A 19,977-nucleotide genomic window follows, 5' to 3' on the forward strand; every position below is an offset into this window, starting at 1 on the left:
GATTTAGGACCTTACTACTGTTTTGTATTTATGTTTTGCATTTCTTATTTGTATTTGATATACATATTTTTGTATTAAGAGGGCTCATCTGTAAAAGAGACATTGGTCTCAGCATGACTCCATGTCGAAATAAACAAAAACATAAAAAATAAAAATAGTATTCTCCATCCCCCTCTCTGGTCTGTGCCAGTGTCTGAACACCAACAAGGGAATAAATCATAATTGAAGCAAGATCAGAGCTGGAGGGCCCACCGCAGATAAGACATTTCATACTGCAATAAAATAAAATAGTGCGACTGATAACACAGCTGATGTTACAACTTAGGAGAGGTGCGTGTGTAGGGGAGGGTGCACGCAGAAGACCACATCAACAGCCTCCCTCCCTCCCTCCAACACTCCCCCATCTTAATCTCCATTCCTTCCCGGCTTCAGTATCCAGCTTGATTGATTTGTTTAGTGACTTTCCGGATTGGCCATTATTTACACCATAAATCCCATCCAGACTCCTTGTAACACCAAGCTGGCACAATATCTTGTAGCTTACAAAGCAAAGGAACAGTTACCACTGGTTAAGAGCAACACTGGCTCCCTACAGCAGTGGAGTGTGATACAATGATTCTAGGTGATTACATGGTGTTGGTACTACATCACTGCTCCCCATAGCCAGTCCTACCCTCTCACCCCTGTCTGGGGTGGCTCAATCAGAGATCAAGCCATTACTGCTCTCCAGAGCCCTCTGTCTGGCTGGTAGTCTCCATACTAGCCAGTTACTCTCTCTCAGGCCAGGTAGTCTCTCTCAGGCCAGGTACTCTCTCTCAGGCCATGTACTCTCTCTCAGGCCAGCCAGACTAAGAGCTGCCCCCAGACTTTGAACTTATGGTACTTAGAGCATCCATCCAAAACGGTGGAACAATGACCCAGTAAAAATTGTACTGTATCACTGAAGTTGTACTCATTTTCACCTTTGGCCAAGTTAGCCTATTACCTCCACGGAGCCTTAGCAACAGAAAAAGGAGAACCACAACAGATATTCAAAATGTTAAAAAAAAAAAAATAAAAAAAAAAAGACTGTGATACCTGATTTAGGAAGCACAGTTAATGAGCAATATTGGACAATTCATTGGTACAACAAAATTATTCTTTTTTATTTGAAAGTCGCTTTGTTTGCTTTGCTATCCTTTGTAGGATTGTGACGGCCAATTCCGGCCAATTGGAGCATTAAGGAACGCACCCCATACGCATCCATAACACGGACACACACAAGCATGCACAGGAACAAAACATGTCTTTCCTTCGTCCATCCCATCCCATCTACACACACCCACACACCCACACCCAGCCGGCCGAGAACTCACCCAGTGAGGACGACCACAAAGTCCATTACGTTCCAGCCGTTGCGGAGGTACGAGCCTTTGTGGAATGCAAAGCCCAAGGCGATGATCTTAATGCCGCCCTCGAAACAGAATATTCCAATAAAGTAGGGCTCTGTGTCATCCTGCAGAGAGAGAGAGAGAGAGAGAGAGAGAGAGAGAGAGAGAGAGAGAGAGAGAACAAGGGAGATAACTTTTTGTTAGAGGTAAGAAAGAGGTTAATGAAGCACGGCAGAAGAGAGGGAGAAGAGATTGAAAGAGAAGAAAGGGGGATGGTTTCCTTCACTTTTCTATCCAGCATCCAGAGAATGGGTCAAGGAATAGAACCCTCTCTTGGTGGATGAAAAGGGGGGGATGAAACAGCCTACACAAGAAGATCAACAGTAATCTTGGACATAATTTTTTATCAGTGTGATTTACGCATTCATCATAAGACATGATCTTTTACGTAAGATAATAGCTTACATTTTACTCTTAACAACTCTTACTAATTGATAGCAAATAAGTATGATTAAAATGAACAAATACATTATAATTTGATGAGGCTTTTTGGTCTCAAAGGCATCTAACGAAACATTAAAAACATGAACAAACCATTTTAATGGTATGAAGATCTTTAAAGTAACTGCCCAGTGTTTCCAGATTTATAACCTATAACCTGTAATTACTTACACGATATGAGTGAAATAGTTTTCCTTCCCCAAAAATTGAATTAAGTAACATAAAAAGCACATTTTCTGTATTGAAATGGTGTGGGCGTACCCCATCAACAGAATAGTGTGAATAGAATACTGGTCATTAAAAATATTAATGCAAGTAGACCGCTGATTGGCCAGCTCATCCTCCTACGAGGAAATAGCAAGCATTTTTTAAATTATCTGTTTGAGATACAAGTTTGAGCTGTTTTTTTTTTAAAGTGTTTTTTCTCCAATTTATTCTTGGTCACAAATACGAGTAAGGACGAGTCAACAACATTATTTGTATATGAGTTAACAGAATATGAACTTCTAAAAGTACGATTTTCACTGGCATAAAAAAACGATTTGCAGCTAGGATGACTCTTGCTCTTGTTCAAAGCAGTGCTGGATCAGGCACGTATGACTTGACACTTTTTCATTCCCTTCCATTAATAACATGTCAGTGGAGGCCTGAGGCGCTGCTACACACACAGGCACTAGCAGAGGATATCTCACGACTTCCACAAACCACCCTCCCTCTCTCTCTTTCTTTCCCTTTCTCTTTTTCCACAGCTCCACGACCCCAACCACCAACCCAGGATTCCCAACGCAAATATTTACGAGTTTGACAGGCTTGAGAACAGCGTTAAAGGGCATGTGACGTTTTCACTAAGACCTAACAACAATGAACAACAAGTAAAATAATATACCTGTTTGATTTGACACTGTAATGGGAAATGGTACAGGAAATGGTGTTTTAAAATAACTGGCTTGTTGTTCAGCCAGAGAAGCGTGTCTGGGCTTCCTACTGTCTATCAATACCACCGAGTACTGATGCTCTCAGAGCTGTAAGGGAAGACACTAATGACAAGCGTTGAGACTGACATCTTGGTATCTCTGTCTGTTATAAAAAAAGATAGCAGACAAAACAATGCCATTACATGATGGCTGGAGGGGTCCATCCATAAATGCATGATGTTTTACAGTAGACTGTGTTAACATCTATAATGTATAGATGTAAAATATTCATGAATAATGAACACTCCATCTACAGTACATGGCTCTGAAGGGGCAGAGGGGAAATCACATGGGACTACAAGGGTAAAGCTCCGCTATGGATCTGAAGAACAACGCCTGTTGACGATGTTCTATTGTCAGGATCTCCACTTAACTGACACACCACAGTCTATTCATCACTATATTCATCCTGGACCATAAATAGCTGATTGTTTTTGTAATTACAAGGATGCTTGTATTACATGCTCCTACTTTGAGAGGAAGCGGGTGGAAGGAGGGGAGATGTTATCTCAATTTTTCTCTCTATACTAACACTAATCACTTTCTCAGGTGTCGAGTAACTTTCTTTTTTTAAATTCCGATGTTGCATCACAATTATGGAGATAACCGGAGCAGGTGGCTGCACTTGAGGGTCATTAACCTTGTTTCGGCAAGCTGTTGTGGCAGTGCCTTTCATGCATTTTCCTCCATTCTAAAGCAGACTCCCAGGAGTCACAACATCTTCAACACCACATCTGTGTGTGCAAAATGCTGAAAGATATAATGTTATTTTAGAGAAGCAGTGTCACAATCCTCCCATGGCCGCGCGGCAGCCTCTCCCGGCTTCAATCCTTCGCAGCTTAAAGGGAGAACAGCAATGGTTAAACGACTCGACTCGACTGGCTGAGTTCAAACAGGGGCTTAAGCTATATGTGTGTGAGCAGGCAGGGGAACAGAGGGCCTGGGGAGGGAAAGTGGGTATCAAAGCCACTCAGTGTGAGGCTCGGCTGACTTACAGAATGAGAGCGGAGAGGAGAGGGAGACACACATCGCCATGATCCAAGGCACTAATGAGGAGGGGTGCTGCTCTCCCATGGACTGGAGGTGCGGGTAGCCCCTCTGCCTGGCTGTGTGTCTGGTACTCAGGGCCCTCTGACTGAGAGTAGGAGGTTAGGGATGACTGGGCTCCCTCATCACTGAGCTCTACTTGTGGAAGACTATAAATGAGCAACGGCTCTGAGCGAATTCTCTGTTTCACTCTGTCTGACTAACTCTTTCCCTCTTGAAAATGACCTAAATTACAAAGTAACATTCTACACTTTTACAGCAAACAAACAGAAGGCAATACTGTATAAGTATATTAATCGGAGAACTAAGTAAAGGAAGAGAAAGTGTGAAAGGAATAGGTTAAGTTCCAAATGGCACCCTTTTCCCTATTTAGTGCACTACTTTTGACCACTGCAATAGGGTGCCATTTGGGAAGTAGCCCTAGTTCTCATCCAAAGGGAGGAGTGTTGAGACTCTTACCAGGCGTTCTGACATGGGTGTCTTGTCGCTGGCTGGTAGGTGCTGCTCCAGGGCCAGTACGATGCAGTTGGCGATGATGGTGGCCAGGATTAAGTACTCAAACGGAGTGTGCAGGTTAAGGAACACAAGCCATGATAGAGCATTTCATGCACAATAAAAAACACTTAACTCCAACTTGTAAGTATCTTAGTCTTGGTGGTAAAACATATATATATTATTGAAGAATAATTTAGATTGAAAAAAGACATGCACATACCCAGACTGTGTAAAAGGCTGGTGAGAATGTAGGGTTTAGGTGTGCAGAATGAGCATGGATTAATTGTGCCACTGCCACCACCTGCCATCACCCAGCTAAGGTGCCACAGAGCATGAGATATTCAGCTTTTAGGAAGTTACTGGCTGATTGAATTCATTTAACCAATTAATGACATTGCCTGAACAGGAGTCCAATAGACAGAAATGTTTCTGAATGCTGTGTGACTTAGACATGGTTGGAAATTCAAGATGGTAGGCAAATCCCACAGCTATACTTGGTTTACAACATCTTTCCAGTTGGATGACCATTTCAATCTGTTTTTTATGGTTTATTCATTCTACAATCCATTTTCGTGTCATTCCCGGCTGGGGAGGCCTTTGTGGAATAGCCAGTCGTGGACGAATGGGGAGGTTTTACTGACCCCATCGAACAATCCATTTAGAATTGTTTGCTCAGGGGTGCCAGAAGGCTGAACACCTCACATTGTCCCTCGCAAAAGCCCAAGAAACGCATTGCACTGCCAATACCTCGCCTATGAGTGGACAAGTAGGGACAATTCAGGGGGGAATCTGCCCTTTAGTTGAGCTAATTTGTTTTACCACAAGGACTTATAGTGATTTTGCCCTCTTTACTCATTTCATTCCTTTATTCATTGCCTTCGCGTTTATTTCAACTTATTGAGGGCACAGATACACTGACAACCATTGTTATTAGATTGCATTTCGGAGAGTGCTGTTCTCACTGACGCCTACACAACAGATCCAGCTGTCTGTTTGCGTTTGTCATGCGCCCTCCGGCTCTCTTCAGCCCTCGCGGTTTGTGGTTGAGGGTGATGTGGCGGGGTGCGCGTGGGCAAGTTCAGGACCATGGAGAGGGCCCGAGCAGCTCCGAATCAACACGAGGCGTTTTACAACCTCAGAGCCAGCGGTCTCCTTTCCAACTCACTGAGCACTCACCTTACCATGGAAACGGACACATCTGAACAGCAACAGTTGAAACGACACTGCTATAACACACAAATAGGCAATGTGCAAACGAGACTATATAGACATAAAAGAGAGAGAAGGGGGATTAGAAACGAACTCTAGCAAGCAAGCGCAGAAAGAACGAAAAAATCTACAAATTGTAGACGTTAATCTCGCACTTAGACACGGAAAACTAAATGTAGCGAGTATGATTGTTGACACGTTGGCAATTGCTGATCACAAGCAAACCTTTTTGGAGGTGACAAGCCGTCGTGCACAATTAGTGAATGTTTAGCCTATATGGTATCTAAAGACATATTTCCATTAAGTATTTGAACTGTATCCAAACACTATCATTAGAGGAAAAGCCTTTATCGTGTCCAACTAGTAGGAACACTAAGCGACAGGTGGACGAGGAGTTACACAAGGTTAATGAGCTAATAATCTCCACCAGAATAGGCATCGGCCTACTTCCTATGGAATAATCGACTTTTTGAGTTCACTGACAGGTGCACTTTGAAATGGTGACAAAGGCCATTTATTTTTTGGGGGGATCATTTTCAGTCAAATCTTTAAATACAAGGCATGCTCTAGTCCCTTTGTCATGTTTCTTGAATAAAAAATATACCCGTGTGATTGTCAAATAAGGACAGATATGTTATACAAACATCAATGCAATGTGATGACAGCTGTTTTACCTATGGGGGGCTTGGAAAGGATATGGCCATTCGGTTATTCGCTTAGCATATTTCCTAATGAGATTGTCCTCTCGAAAGATGAACAAGGATCGGTTGACAGTGAAGCAGTTCTGTTTGACTGGGTTAGGGTTGTATATGGCCATTGTCCTGGCTCTCTGAGCCATCGACTGCTTGTACATCCTTTGGCCGCCTGGAGGACCACCTGGTCGGGCGCCCCCTCTGCCTGCGCCCGGCGCACCTCTGCCTCCTCCTCCAGCTCCATAGCGGGTGGGTAGATCTTCTGCGAAGCGAGCCATTCTGGAAACCCACAGATCCAACAATGAAAATCCAAACTGTTGTCAGTGGAAATGGAGAGGAGAACCATCACAACAAACACACTTAGCCAGACCACAGCTTTGCATTTGTGTATATGGTGGGTTGTGTTTTGAGAAAATAAATCTATTTTCTTTGGGTAAATCCTTTCCTTTTTGTCCTTTCCATTCACTCAATACTCAAAGAAATTCGACAATTAAAAAACAAAGTTTGGATTCAAGCGCAATGTGTACACGAAGCACATCAACCTATCGAATAAAAAATGATCCAATTAATTCCAATTATCTGATTAATTCCACATTTTACATCCATATCTGCCGGCACCGCGTAAATAGATCATGCAGCCACGACAGGAAAAATATCTAAATGAAACACGCGCGTCTTTTTTGTGTATTGGCAACATTTTCTCAATGTTGAATCAAACACCAGTTGAAGAACCCGCAGAAAATGTAGTGTTTGTCTCCAAAATGAAAATACAGAAAATCGTTCTGTTTCGTCTGCCAGTGTAAATGATCGATTCAAATAACAAAACAATAAACCAATCCGGGATTGTGTCCTCCCGATTCCCACCTGATAGCTCGCTGTGTAAAATGTAACAAATTCAGTAGGCACTGGTCCCTAACGATCAGCGCATGTGCCCAAAATGAGCCTATCGGCAACTCAACCTGCTCAGGAGCGCTTCTCGGATTGAGCTGGATAGATACGAGTGACAGATAAGATACATTTTCTAATAATTATGGACGCACCGAGCAATAGCCATATTGTAATGTATTCGATTAAACATGACATTAAACACGTATAATACGTTAAGAGGTGGTAAGGCTAAACGCGCTAAACTACTAAAGTCATAGATATGTTTGTTCCATTATTGGGTTATGTAGATGGCAGTGTTGGGGAAGCTAACGTTACCTTGAAAACATAGCGCACAAAGCTACCAATTACTTAACACTGGAAGTTAAACTGCACCCAAGCTATCCTTCACTACATCCAACGTACTTCGTGAAAAATGTTCATATGTAAATATAAAATGGCATACACTACAAATTGAAATAATAGATTACTCTGGGGTCATACATTAACATGATGTGTAATTTAACCTATCAAACACAAAACGGTGTTTCAAGTGAGAATTAGGCAGGCACGTCTGATACCGAAAAATAACTACCACCAAGCTACATCAAAATGTAGTTAAATTAGTTGAACTAGATGTAGTTCAAAACTCCTAGCACTGGTAGATGGGAGAGAATACTGTTCTAGAGCTTGTACTAAAATACTCCACATTCTATAGGCAGCTGTTCATCAAATCGCATTATCTATAGGGATACTTCGGTATCCAATGGATTTGATTGAAATCATGAGTAGGCATGAGTCTGTGGTTAACCAAGATCACATGCTTTGAGAGATTGGTTGCATCATGTACATCATTTTTTAAACAAACGAATGCAATGTATTTGAATTTATTCTGGTAAAAAAAAATATCTATGTAAAATATATGAAACCATACTGCCTATAGACAAGAGGGCATGCACCTCTGATAGGCTACAGCGCAAATAGTGTCAAAGAGGCTCTGTGTCAATTATGGTAAATGCTCACGTCAGAGCAGAGAGCATCTATATATATTCACTATTTATCACTGACTCACATCAAACTGAATTATGAGCCTCCCCCACCAGCCGGCTAATGAATATATTCCCTGGGAAGTCATCCTGTGTTTCCCAACTAGGGACTGTGGGTGGGATGGCAGTGGCCTGGAGGGTCTTTCTGTGCAGCCATGGTCGGTCTGTCCCCCTGAGCAAAAGACTGTTTGAGCTGCTTGGATGCCCCCTGGTTAAGGAGATTATCTCTCTCTGAGTGGCTTTGCAGTGACTGTGTGCAGGCTTGGTATCACCCTGATTTACCATCCTCAAAGACCTCTGGAATTCAGGTTTTCATAGCCTATAAATCTTTTGTGTTTAATTGGCCTGTTATAAGATAACTATAAGGATAATAATTTGGTGGGTGCTTATACTTGTCCTATTTCACACATGTACAAGTGTGTATTAATACACATATTTGAATTAGAAATATGTTTTTTGCATATCCCCCTCTCCGTTAGACACCCTCGGAGAGTGTGGTCATGGCCAAGGTCTGACTTTATCAACAGTGACCATGGAGAAATTAGGGTTACAGTGCCTTCTGAAAGTATTCAGACCCCTTGACATTTTCCACAGGCTTGCAAATTACTTAAAAATAAAAAACAGAAATGTCACATTTACATAAGTATTCAGACCCTTTACTCAGTACTTTGTTGAAGCACATTTGGCAGAGATTACAGCCTCAAGGCTTCTTGGTTTCTCTCAATCTCTGCAGATCCTCTCAAGCTCTGTCAGGTAGGATGGGGAGTGTCGCTGCAGAGCTATTTTCAGGTCTCTCCAGAGATGTTTGAACAGGTTCAAGTCCGGGCTCTGGCTGGGCCATTCAAGGACATTCAGAGACTTGTCCTGAAGCCACTCTTGAGTTGTCTTGAGTTGTCTTGGCTGTGTGCTTAGGGTCGCTTGGCATTCAAACCAATCTTGGTTTCATCAGACCAGAGAATCTTGTTTCTCATGGTCTGAGAGTTCTTTAGGTGCCTTTTGACAAACTCCAAGTGGGCTGTCATGTACCTTTTACTTAGGAGTGGCTTCCATCTGGCCTGATTGGTAGAGTGCTGCAGAGATGGTTGTCCTTCTGGAAGGTTCTCCCATCTCCACAGAGGAACTCTGGAGCTCTGTCAGAGTGACCATCTGGTACTTAGTCACCTCCCCGACCAAGGCCCTTCTTCCCCAATTGCTCAGTGTGGCCAGGCGGCCAGTTTAGGAAGAGTCTTGGTGGTTCCAAACTTCTTCCATTTAAGAATGATGGAGGTGTTCTTGGGGACCTTCAATGCTGCAGACATTTTTTGGTACCCTTCCCAAGATCTGTGCCTCGACACAATCCTGTCTCGGAGCTCTATGGACAATTCCTTCGACCTCATGGCTTGGTTTTTGCTCTGGCATGCACTGTCAACTGTGGGACCTTATATAGACAGGTGTGTGCCTTTCTAAATCGTGTCCATTTAATGTTTTTTTTACCACATGTGTACACCAATCAAGTTGTAGAAACATCTCAAGGATGATCAATGGAAACAAGATGCACCTGAGCTCAATTTCGAGTCTCATACCAAAGGGCCTGAATAAATAAGGTATTTCTGTTTTTTATTTTTAATACATTTGCAAACATTTCTAAAAACCTGTTTTTGCTTTGCCATGGGGTATTTGTGTGTAGCTTGATGAGGAAAAAAAAATATTTAATACATTTTTAGAATAAGGCTGCAATGTATCAAAATGTGGAAAGGGGGATACTTTCTGAATGTACTGTAAGTGCCTTGCACAAGGGCACAGACATAATTCGTCACCTTGTGTGCTCTTAGATTCAAACGAGCGACCTTTCGGGTTAAGGGGCCAACACTAACTGCTAGGCTACCTGCCGCCTGGATATGGCATAAGCTCAATGTTGCAATGAATCAAATAGAACAGACGCTCTTAGGTTGATGGAAAGAAACGTCTAAATATGAATAGCATTGTCAAAATGCCAGTGGGTAATAGTGTGTAATAACTCCCGCTCTGTGTATGAGTTGTAGCTCTCTGTACATCAGGAGTTGAGTGAGGTTCTGATCCCTCTGGTGGTTGTATTTATGTATTGCAACAGCGAAAATGGAATGAGTAACCTTTTCCGTGATATTAAAAACAACATATCCCGCCCCGCGCACGGTGATTTGTTGTTGTTGTTCTTGACAAAACTTTGAATTAAAGGCTACCTTCCTCAGGTCAGACCGAGCCTAGTCTGAGGTGACCAATACTATCAACTTGACCTCTTAGACTTGGACCATGGCGTGCAATTGAGGGCTGCGTGTGTACGAATGACGCTATGCATGCCACAACTCCCTCCTGAAGCTGCTCTCTCGTCAAGTTGCAGGACGGCATCATACTGTTGAGTCGGGCCTACCGTTCATCTGCTGCACTCTCCATGACGGGTCAATGTCGATGCTGTCCGTTTCTTCAGAGTTCCCGCTTATCACTGCCAGTCGTCGACGAATGCTTTCGGGAGACAAGCTATATTCCGCGCCTAAAGTCGACATCCTCCACGTGCCGAATGTGGCAAGGTGCATGGCTTGTGGGGTTCACAAAGTCAATGAAAACATAATGTCACCTTATGGTTTTATGCAAATATAACATTATCATATCTCTTACAGCCTAGCTAACTCTAAAATGACAAAGTACATGATTTTGTTCCTCTCTTTCATTAGATAGGGCCTGCAGATATTTGTTGCATCATCTTGTCTTGTTGCCATTTTTTTCTGGGCCTGTCCTATTCCTAGTTTGAGTCAGTCCCAAGCAAACTCGCCCGAGACCTGCTCATAAAAGGCAACGCTCATCCACTATGCCCACTTGTCTACCACATTCAATTGGATCTATTGCTAGCCTAGTATTGGTCAACTGAGTGGTTCATTGAGAACGCACACAATGTAATAGCTGAATGTGATGTGCTAGTAGATGATGTAGGCCTAGTGTCCAAATCATGATTTGAAGGAGCAGTGTTTGTCACCAAGATTCATAGCCTACCACTTCCCATCACAGAAGGAAAAAAAAGTGAATCATTGTGTGACACAAAAGCAAGTGGAGGAGAGCCGTGTTAAGGTGTGAGGAAGACAGCCAGAAAAGGAGGCAGCACTATAAAACAAGTCACATCATTGATGCGACTTCAAGTGAATCTTTGCAACTCAAGAATCCTGATCACCTACCATAAACCACAGTGGATCGCCTCTCCGCCCATATGAAGGAGTTCCCCTAACCCTCCTGTCCATGAACGCTCCCTCACTAACCGCAGTGTCTGTATCTAAGGCAACAAATATGAAATGGCTACAAAAGCAAGCCAGCTAACTATTGCACATTTTCACTTCTACTGCTTACAGGGGCTTCTCTATGTGGCACAAGGACTGGGGGCACCAAAAGGTTTTGCCCCCACGGAAAGCGGAAAGGCTGTTTCCTGTTCTGCTAATTAAGAGCTTTGTTATCAGCCCAAACGTCTTCAGTTTAGATGGAGAAAATGATCCTCTGATTCAATTACCAACTCTGCCTTCTCTCCCTCTTTCTCGGTAATCAGGAAGGGAGCAATCATCGTCTCGTTTCAAGGACCTAAAAGGCCTGCTGGTGCACAATCAGAGTCACTTCCTGACATGTTCTCGTTGGTGGGTTTCTTCTGGGGGAAATGTTTAGTTCAAGCATCAGAGCCTTTCTAAGCCAGCTAACAAGGCCTATCTCCGAATCTCTGAATACAGGGATATCGGGGAGATAAACAACTGAGTTCCATGGGATCAACCATTCTAATGTGCATTTTTCAGCTCTCAATGTTGCACCACCACCTGTCAGTAAAAAAAACTGAAGGGTTGCATTCATTATGGGAGAGTGGAGTGTGGGAGGTGTCAGCCATAGTTATGCCACTACACAGCCGCTGAAATATCTCAGCAGCTTGGCCCAGAGCCTGTCAGTCAAACTACCCTGCTGCTCGGTTCATGGAGGGCACGCTGGGTTTGAAGTTGCTTTAGCTAAGCGCTGGTGGTAGGTGAGATAAGGAGTGGGAAAAAACATTTCTCTCTGGACTCAATAAATCGCCGTAGAAGAACAATAATAAACCAGAATGGGGTTATGGGGTTTTCATTCAAATACAGCAATGACATTCACATCAATCATTCAGGAAACTGTCTACTTCCTCTCATACGGGTAGGAAATCAGTGACAGCTGAGATCTGAAGTAAGGAGATTCATAGGGAAATGGGTGATGTTAAGGCATAAAAAAATGCATAAACAAAAATGTTTATTCAGTCCTCAGCTATAATAGTCCAGAGGCGTTGGAAGAGCAGCACATGGCAATGCACCCATATATTAGGGCATGATTCCAACACCTCCAGCTAAACTAACTCATCCCAAGCTTAAGAGAGGTTAATAGAGTACCACGGTATGAGTCATAACTTCCCATAAAACCTAGCGGTCAAACAGGGAAATGGTTCCAATCACTGTTCCACCAGTTCATTTTTCACATTGGGGATTTTAAGAAAAACTTAAAATAAGGGCTGTGTTTCGTGTAGACTTACTCTGGCGTGACTTTTTGATACCCGTGTAAATCTCTCTCTGACAAGGTGACTTTTAGCAATATATTTGCCTGTATTTACCCTTAATTGCAGATGGTCTATTCCAGAAGACTGAAGCCAAGGCAGCACACTGTTCCCACACCTGCCCTGTATTGTTTGGTACTGTATGTGCCTTTAGGTTCCTATTCATATGTAGGCTATTGTACTAGCCTGAGTGGTGGTCTTTGATGTGTAGTACTTTGTTTCTTAGTTTATCATGTGTCAACTTTCAATTCAATCGAAGCCACAGATTGTTAACTTCAGGCCTAAGTGACCACACAAACTCAGATGGACCTACAGCTGAGGTAAGAATCTTCCATCATTCACACACAGTAGACCGTGTAAACCACCATGCTGTCAACAAAATGCTGTTCTCAATTCTTAAATTGTATTATGTTTGGCTCAATCTGTGGAAACGCTGTCATCGTCTGTAATGTGATTCACCACACATGATGACTACGATTTGAATGCCGCAGCTGAGACAGAATGACGTCAACTTCTGACATTTTGGAATTCTCTATCTTATAAACCCACCCTACCTATACCCATTTTCCATATACCGCTTCCTTCACTTGTTCTTCTCCTGATTGGATAAACATCGAGTCTCAGTAGCACATTTAAAACTGTTGTGTACTGTTTTTGATACGTGTTTTTCACCTGTGTAATGCTGTCCTCTTGCTCATTCTGGTGACTGAATGCAGGGGTAAATGTGCTGCTCGCAGTTAACAGCCTCAACATGGACCTAAATTGACAAGAAGGGTGTTGATATAGCTGCTTTTTAGCATGGCTTCCTTGTTTTGAGTCTGTTGACCTAGTATTTTATATTAAACCTACTTTACACATCCCGTTGTTTTCTCTGATCTTCACTTAAAAGTCAGATGTTTATATGTTAAGTATAAAAATATGGATGCATTGCTGACTATTTTGATCTCTTTAAAACAATGTAATTGTGGGAGTTCAGGTGTTTTACGTGATTGATGGGTGCATTCTTGTCAATTATATACACTTATTCATTCATGATTATGCATTTTTTATTTATTTTACTAGGCAAGTGAGACAGCCTAGAAACACTGGGTTAACTGCCTGTTCAGGGGCAGAACCACAGATTTATACCTTGTCAGCTCGGGGATTTGAACTTGCAACCTTTCGGTTACTAGTCCAACACTCTAACCACTAGGCTACCCTGCGTTCTGCAATAAGTTCATCTGGCTTTGAATCTGCAACAGAACATGTCAACAAGTTAGCTCTGAATTGCTTTAATACAGCAGTGCATGCTGACACCATTAATTGAAAATGATTTTACTTCGTTCATATACACTATATATACAAAAGTATGTGGACAACCCTTCAAATCAGTGGATTCGGCTATTTCAGCCACACCCGTTGCTGACAGGTGTATAAAATCGAGGAACACCGCCATGCAATCTCCATAGACAAACATTGGCATGGCAGTAGAATGGCCTTACTGAAGAGCTCAGTGACTTTCAACGTTGTACCGTCATAGGATGCCACCTTTCCAACATGTCAGTTCGTCAAATTTCTGCCCTGCTAGAGCTGCTCCGGTCAATTGTATGTGCTGTTATTGTGAAGTGGAAACGTCAAGGAGCAACAACATGAAGTGATAGGCAACATAAGCTCACAAAACAGGACCGCCGTCCTCAGTTGCAACACTCACTACCGAGTTCCAAACTACCTCTGGAAGCAACGTCGGGAGATTCATGAAATGGGTTTCCATGGCCGAGCAGCCGCACACGAGATCACCATGCGCAATGCCAAATGTCGGCTGGAGTGGTGTAAAGCTCGCCAACATTGGACTCTGGAGCAGTGGAAACGCATTCTATGGAGTGATGAATCACGCTTCACCATCTGGCAGTCCGAAGGACGAATCTGGGTTTGGCGGATGCCAGGAGAACGCTACCTGCTCGAGTGCATAGTGCCAACTGTAAAGTTAGGCTTTTTTTCCATGGTTTGAGCTAGGCCCCTTAGTTCCCCTGAAGGGAAATCTTAATGCTGCAGTATATAATGACATTCTAGACAAAGGCCCTTTCCTGTTTCAGCATGACAATGCCTCCGTGCACAAAGTGAGATGCATAAAGAATTGTTTGTCGAGATCTTGTGGAAGAACTTGACTAGCCTGCACAGAGTCCAACCTCAACCCCATCGAACACCCTTGGGATGAATTGGAACACCGACTGCAAGCCAGGCCTAATCGCCCAACATCAGTGCCCGACCTCACTAATGCTCATCGCTGAATGGAAGCAAGTCCCCGCAACAATGTTCCAACATCTAGTGAAAAGCCTTCCCAGAAGAGTGGAGGCTGTTATAGCAGCAAAGAGGGAACCAATTCCATATTAATGCTCATGATTTTGGAATTAAATGTTTGACGAGCAGGTGTCACATACTTTTGCATGTAGTGCAGTTACAGAAATGATGAAGGATGAAATATGGTCCCCCACCGGCTGAAGGAGAAGAGGATCTTGTAAAAAAAAATAGTTTTATTTGTATTTATTTCCCAGTTGGGTCCACAGTTCGCATATTTTTTTTATTTTTATTTGATTTATATTTATTTATTTAACCAGGTAAGCTAGTTGAGAACAAGTTCTCATTTACAACTGCGACCTGGCCAAGATAAAGCAAAGCAGTGCGACAGAAACAACAACACAGTGTGACATGGAATAAACAAGCGTACAGTCAACACAATAGAAAAAAAAAAAAGTTTATACAGCGTGTGCAAAAAAAAAAAAAAAAAGAGCAGCAAAGTAAATAAAAACTATTTGGGGATGAGGTAGGTAGATTGGGTGGCTATTTACAGATGGACTATGTACAGCTGCAGCGATCGGTTAGCTGCTCAAATAGCTGATGTTTAAAGTTATTGAGGGAAATGTAAGTTTCCAGCTTCAGCGATTTTTGCAATTCGTTCCAATCACTAGCAGCAGAGAACTGGGAGGAAAGGCGGCCAAAGGAGGTGTTGGCTTTGGGGATGACCAGTGAGATATACCTGCTGGAGTGCATGGTAAGGGTGGGTGTTGTTATCGTGACCAGTGAGCTGAGATAAGGAGGAGCTTTACTTAGCATAGACTTGTAGATGACCTGGAGCCAGTGGGTCTGGAAACGAATATGTAGCGAGTGCCAGCCGACTAGAGCATACAGGTCGCAGTGGTGGGTGGTATAAGGCGGTTTGGTAACAAAATGGATGGCACTGTGATAGACTGCATCCAATTTGTTGAGTAGAGTATTGGAAGCTATTTTGTAGATGACGTCGCCGAAGTCGAGGATCGGTAGGATAGTCAGTTTTACTAGGGTAAGTTTGGCGGCGTGAGTGAAGGAGGCTTTGTTGCGAAATACACAGCCGATTCTAGATTTGATTTTGGATTGGAGATGTTTGATGTGAGTCTGGAAGAAGAGTTTACAGTCTAGCCAGACACCTAGGTATTTGTAGTTGTCCACGTATTCTAGGTCAGAACCGTCCAGAGTAGTGATGCTAGTCGGGTGGGCGGGTATGGGCAGTGAACAATTGAAAAGCATGCATTTGGTATTGCTTGTGTTTAAGAGCAGTTGGAGGCCACGTAAGGAGTGTTGTATGGCATTGAAGCTCATTTGGAGGTTAGTTAACACAGTGTCCAAAGAAGGGCCAGATGTATACAGAATGGTGTCGTTTGCGTAGAGGTGGATCAGGGAATCACCCGCAGCAGGAGCGACATCGTTGATATATACAGAGAAAAGAGTCGGCCCGAGAATTGAACCCTGTGGTACCCCCATAGACTGCCAGAGGTCCGGACAACAGGCCCCCCGATTTTACACACCGAATGAGGGTATTTTGCTAATAATCATCTAGTCTAGTGGTCATGGCACCTTGTACATATCTGACTGCTACTAGGATAGTATTCTGTACGAGACAAGACCAAATGCATAAGACAACAAATATTATTTTATTTAACTAAGGAACAATATATAAAAAACAATATATTTAGTTTTGGATCAAGGTAGCTAGTAGCTAGCTAGCTGATAGCAAAGGTGTGCTAGTGATGACGTGCAGGAGCTTGCAAGGATTTGTAGTCTTGCATGACGCTAATTTTGATGCTAATTAGCATTTTCAAATCAGAGATTATTGAGCCAAATATATTGATAAAAGTCACCTTTTCCAAAAGATGTACACGGTTATCGAAACGTCACACTAGGGAAATCCTACAGACCTTGTTTGAAGAAGTTCTAAAATCCTCTATGGTAAAAATGAATGGTGAATAAAATGACCACTAGGTTTTATGACGTCCACTGTGACATAAGGAACCACTGAAATTCTTATGAAAACTCACTAAATACAAAACACCTATTTTACATAAGCCCATCGCTCCTCTGGGAGCATAGGCCATTACAAATTGGTCTGCCTCAAGCTCCCGCCTCCAGGTGTTTCTCAGGCGCCCCCTTTTCCCTTGTGCATTCCAGGATAGTGTTAGCCTGGTGATGTTGGGAGGGGGGCTTTTGGAGGATGTGGATGATCTATCCCCCTCTTCTCCTCCAGATCCCCTCATCCACTGGAACCTGTCTGGTGCGCTTCCTCATTTTGCTCTGTAAATAAAACCTCCCAGCCATATCCATTAGTAGTACATTTATTGGAAAAAATATACAACCAATTAGACAGATGTTTCAGTCCAGAAATGTAACAGAAAGCAAATCATTTTTCATGTTTTATAACCTTTTTATTTTCATACATTTGAAAATGTGCACAATATTCACTAACCATACTAACCACATTTAAAGACATGGGAATAATGTGTAGGTTTCCATCAACATGAAATCATGGAACAACATTAACAGGATAACTACAGTAACTACAGTTAGAAAACTGGAGGTACATTTAAATGTAAAAAAGAAAGAAAGAAAACCTTGCTTCTTTATCTTATTTTACAACTCGTATTCACTTGGTGAGTAATTCAAAATGAATAAAAGGAAAAACCTCGTCAGCACCATTTGCTTGAGTCTCACCCCATTAACATTCAAATCCCATTTAATGGCGCCAGAAGTGGCAAATTAATATTTTTGACTCAATGTTCAAAAGAGTGAGTCAGCCTCAAACATGCTTAAAAATCTTGCAGATTTAACAAAAAAAATCCATCTGCTTTAATTTTAGCAGGTACAGTATGGCAAACTGTACAGTTTAGACAACTCCCACCTAAACACTTGTGCACCAGAATCCTCAATCATGACACCCTTAGTTGGGCCATTGAATGTCACACCATCCTTCATATACACCCTTTCCAGCAGACAAATAGTTAATAGAAAGGGGCCATTGTATTGTAAAAGAATTCATGCCAAATAACTGAGAAAATAATCTGCCACTCCTTGTGTGGTCAAAACAGATTGCAAGAGTCTTTCCTGGACAATTGTCAACTTCACTCTGCCCCCTCTGAACAGAACAGTGAGATGATTGGCCAGTGTCCTCATTGACTTTTAAATCGATAGTTCCTCTTTCCTTAACCTGATATCTGATGTTCTGCATACAATACACCTCGCTTGATGTTATTCTGTATAGAAAATTCGATTTAAAACTATTATTTAAATATAAAGGTGATAATTAAAAAGTATTTATTGTTGATATTGATATCTAGCACTGACCATTATTTTCCTGTAGAAATGCTCAAGAGAAGAAGTCCAGTAAAAACCTACACTTGTGACTTAAGTCCTCGGTCCCGTTCGCAATCAAAATATAGCATATGAGGTAAATACGTCAACTGTTATAAATTGTGCATGAACATTGCTCATTTCTATGGTATGATTTGAGGGGTATGGGCGCTCATGCTACAAATTTCTTTCGCACTGAAAATGTTTCTCATGAATACATTGTTGCTTAGTACAAACTTGATTCAAACCACTGGTTAGGAAACACCATTACCCAGATGGCAACTGCCCAGGATGGAGCACAAAGCAGGTTTGAGAATTCCAATTGGAACCAACAAAACAAGAGCCAGGCTCATAGCAAGGCCATTTTTCTCCAACATTTTTATTTGTAGCACTTCAGACACACATCAAACATACAGAATTGTTTCCTGTCCAATGTGTCCTGCACTGAGGGGCAGTTTCAGTGGAAGTTCAGAGTTTGTGCTGGTAAGGATGTGATGTAAGAGCTGGATGAGACATTAAGCAGATGGGTTTCTGTGGGGTTGATTGTTGATCTCAGTGATGGGCCTGAAGGTTCATTGTGGTGATGGTTCCACCTGGGGGTGGAGGTGGGAAGTCTGGGGATGTACGGCTCATGGCCTGGGGGGGATTGGAGACGCGTCTCTGCTGGCCTGGAAGTCCTATTTGTGGGGCTGGGAGAGTGGGCTCAGGAGGGGGTGTAGGAGCTGGTATCAGGGAGGGTGCTGTGCTGCTCTTCCTGGGGCGAGCTGTCTGCCTGGCGCAGGGCAATGACCGCCGCTGAGTACTTGCACTTGGGAGAGCCGCACTCACAGCTAAAGTGCTTCCCCTTGATGTCCCAGAAATGGTCGCCGTAGTCAAACCTGAGAGAGGAGGGTTGGGTCAAAAAGAGCGAGTTAGATGAATCTAGAATCAAGCTACCTAATCTTGATTTTAGGGAGAACAAAGGCATTGTCTAAAAATTGATGAAAGGCTTAAACATAGAATGACAAACTTAAATATACATACAGGGTAATAACTTCCAAAGACTGGTAATAACATCACCTTTTGTCAAGTAAAGCATATAATATGACCCTTACCCTAGCTCTTCCCCAGCCTTGATGGTCTCGCAGGCGAAGAACGCGATATGGGGGAAGCGCAAGTCCTGGTGTGCCGTGAAAACCCGGCAGGGGAACAGGTTCGGCTCGCACATGTGGTTAATGAACCGGCTGATGTTGCCATAGAAACGGGCGTCAATACAGTACACGTCACCCTCCTGCGACCAAAGAACACACATAAATGGATCATAATGAAAAAAGCAGGTTCGGCATAATCTGCAGTGGTAATTCTTCACGGGAAAAGATATCAAACAGATCAAGACAAAGGAGATGATTGTGGACTACAGGAAAAAGAGGATCAAGCACGCCCCCATTCTCATCGACGGGGCTGCAGTGGAGCAGGTCCACATCACCAACAAACTAACATGGTCAAGCACACCATGACAGTCGTGAAGCGGGCACGACAAAACAGATTCCTCAGGAGAATGAAAGGATTTGGCATGGGTCCTCAGATCCTCAAAATGTTATACAGCTGCAACAT

The 19,977-nt window shown here is 42.8% G+C and overlaps 2 protein-coding genes across 23 annotated transcripts in view; both read right to left on the reverse strand.

The window, feature by feature from the left end:
* The window catches only part of cacna1bb (calcium voltage-gated channel subunit alpha1 Bb), a 214,443-nt gene extending 207,280 nt beyond the window's left edge, over positions 1–7,163 (reverse strand). The window contains exons 1-3 of the mRNA XM_090227038.1: positions 6,295–7,163; positions 4,352–4,457; positions 1,356–1,495 (exon numbers count right to left, since the gene is read on the reverse strand). Coding sequence (XP_090083164.1) covers positions 1,356–1,495; positions 4,352–4,457; positions 6,295–6,566 — 518 coding nt within the window. The 5' untranslated portion in view covers positions 6,567–7,163. The remainder of the gene's footprint in view (positions 1–1,355; positions 1,496–4,351; positions 4,458–6,294) is intronic.
* Positions 7,164–17,440: 10,277 nt separating this feature from the next.
* The window catches only part of ehmt1b (euchromatic histone lysine methyltransferase 1b), a 29,469-nt gene continuing 26,932 nt past the window's right edge, over positions 17,441–19,977 (reverse strand). For 13 of the 22 annotated variants that reach the window (XR_016493349.1, XM_021590760.3, XM_090227043.1 and 10 more), the window contains exons 26-27: positions 19,479–19,654; positions 17,441–19,262 (exon numbers count right to left, since the gene is read on the reverse strand). Coding sequence is in view for 12 of the 22 variants with exons in the window: in XM_021590760.3 (XP_021446435.3) it covers positions 19,088–19,262; positions 19,479–19,654 (351 nt within the window). In the remaining 10 variants the exon portion in view is untranslated. Of the gene's footprint in view, positions 19,263–19,478; positions 19,655–19,977 lie in introns of those variants that run through there. The other 9 variants (XR_016493343.1, XR_016493341.1, XR_016493342.1 and 6 more) reach the window with 3 other exon arrangements.

Source organism: Oncorhynchus mykiss, chromosome 29 (genome assembly GCF_057628025.1).
Source record: "Oncorhynchus mykiss isolate SJ-2025 chromosome 29, ASM5762802v1, whole genome shotgun sequence".
NCBI classification, from domain to species: Eukaryota; Metazoa; Chordata; class Actinopteri; order Salmoniformes; family Salmonidae; genus Oncorhynchus; species Oncorhynchus mykiss.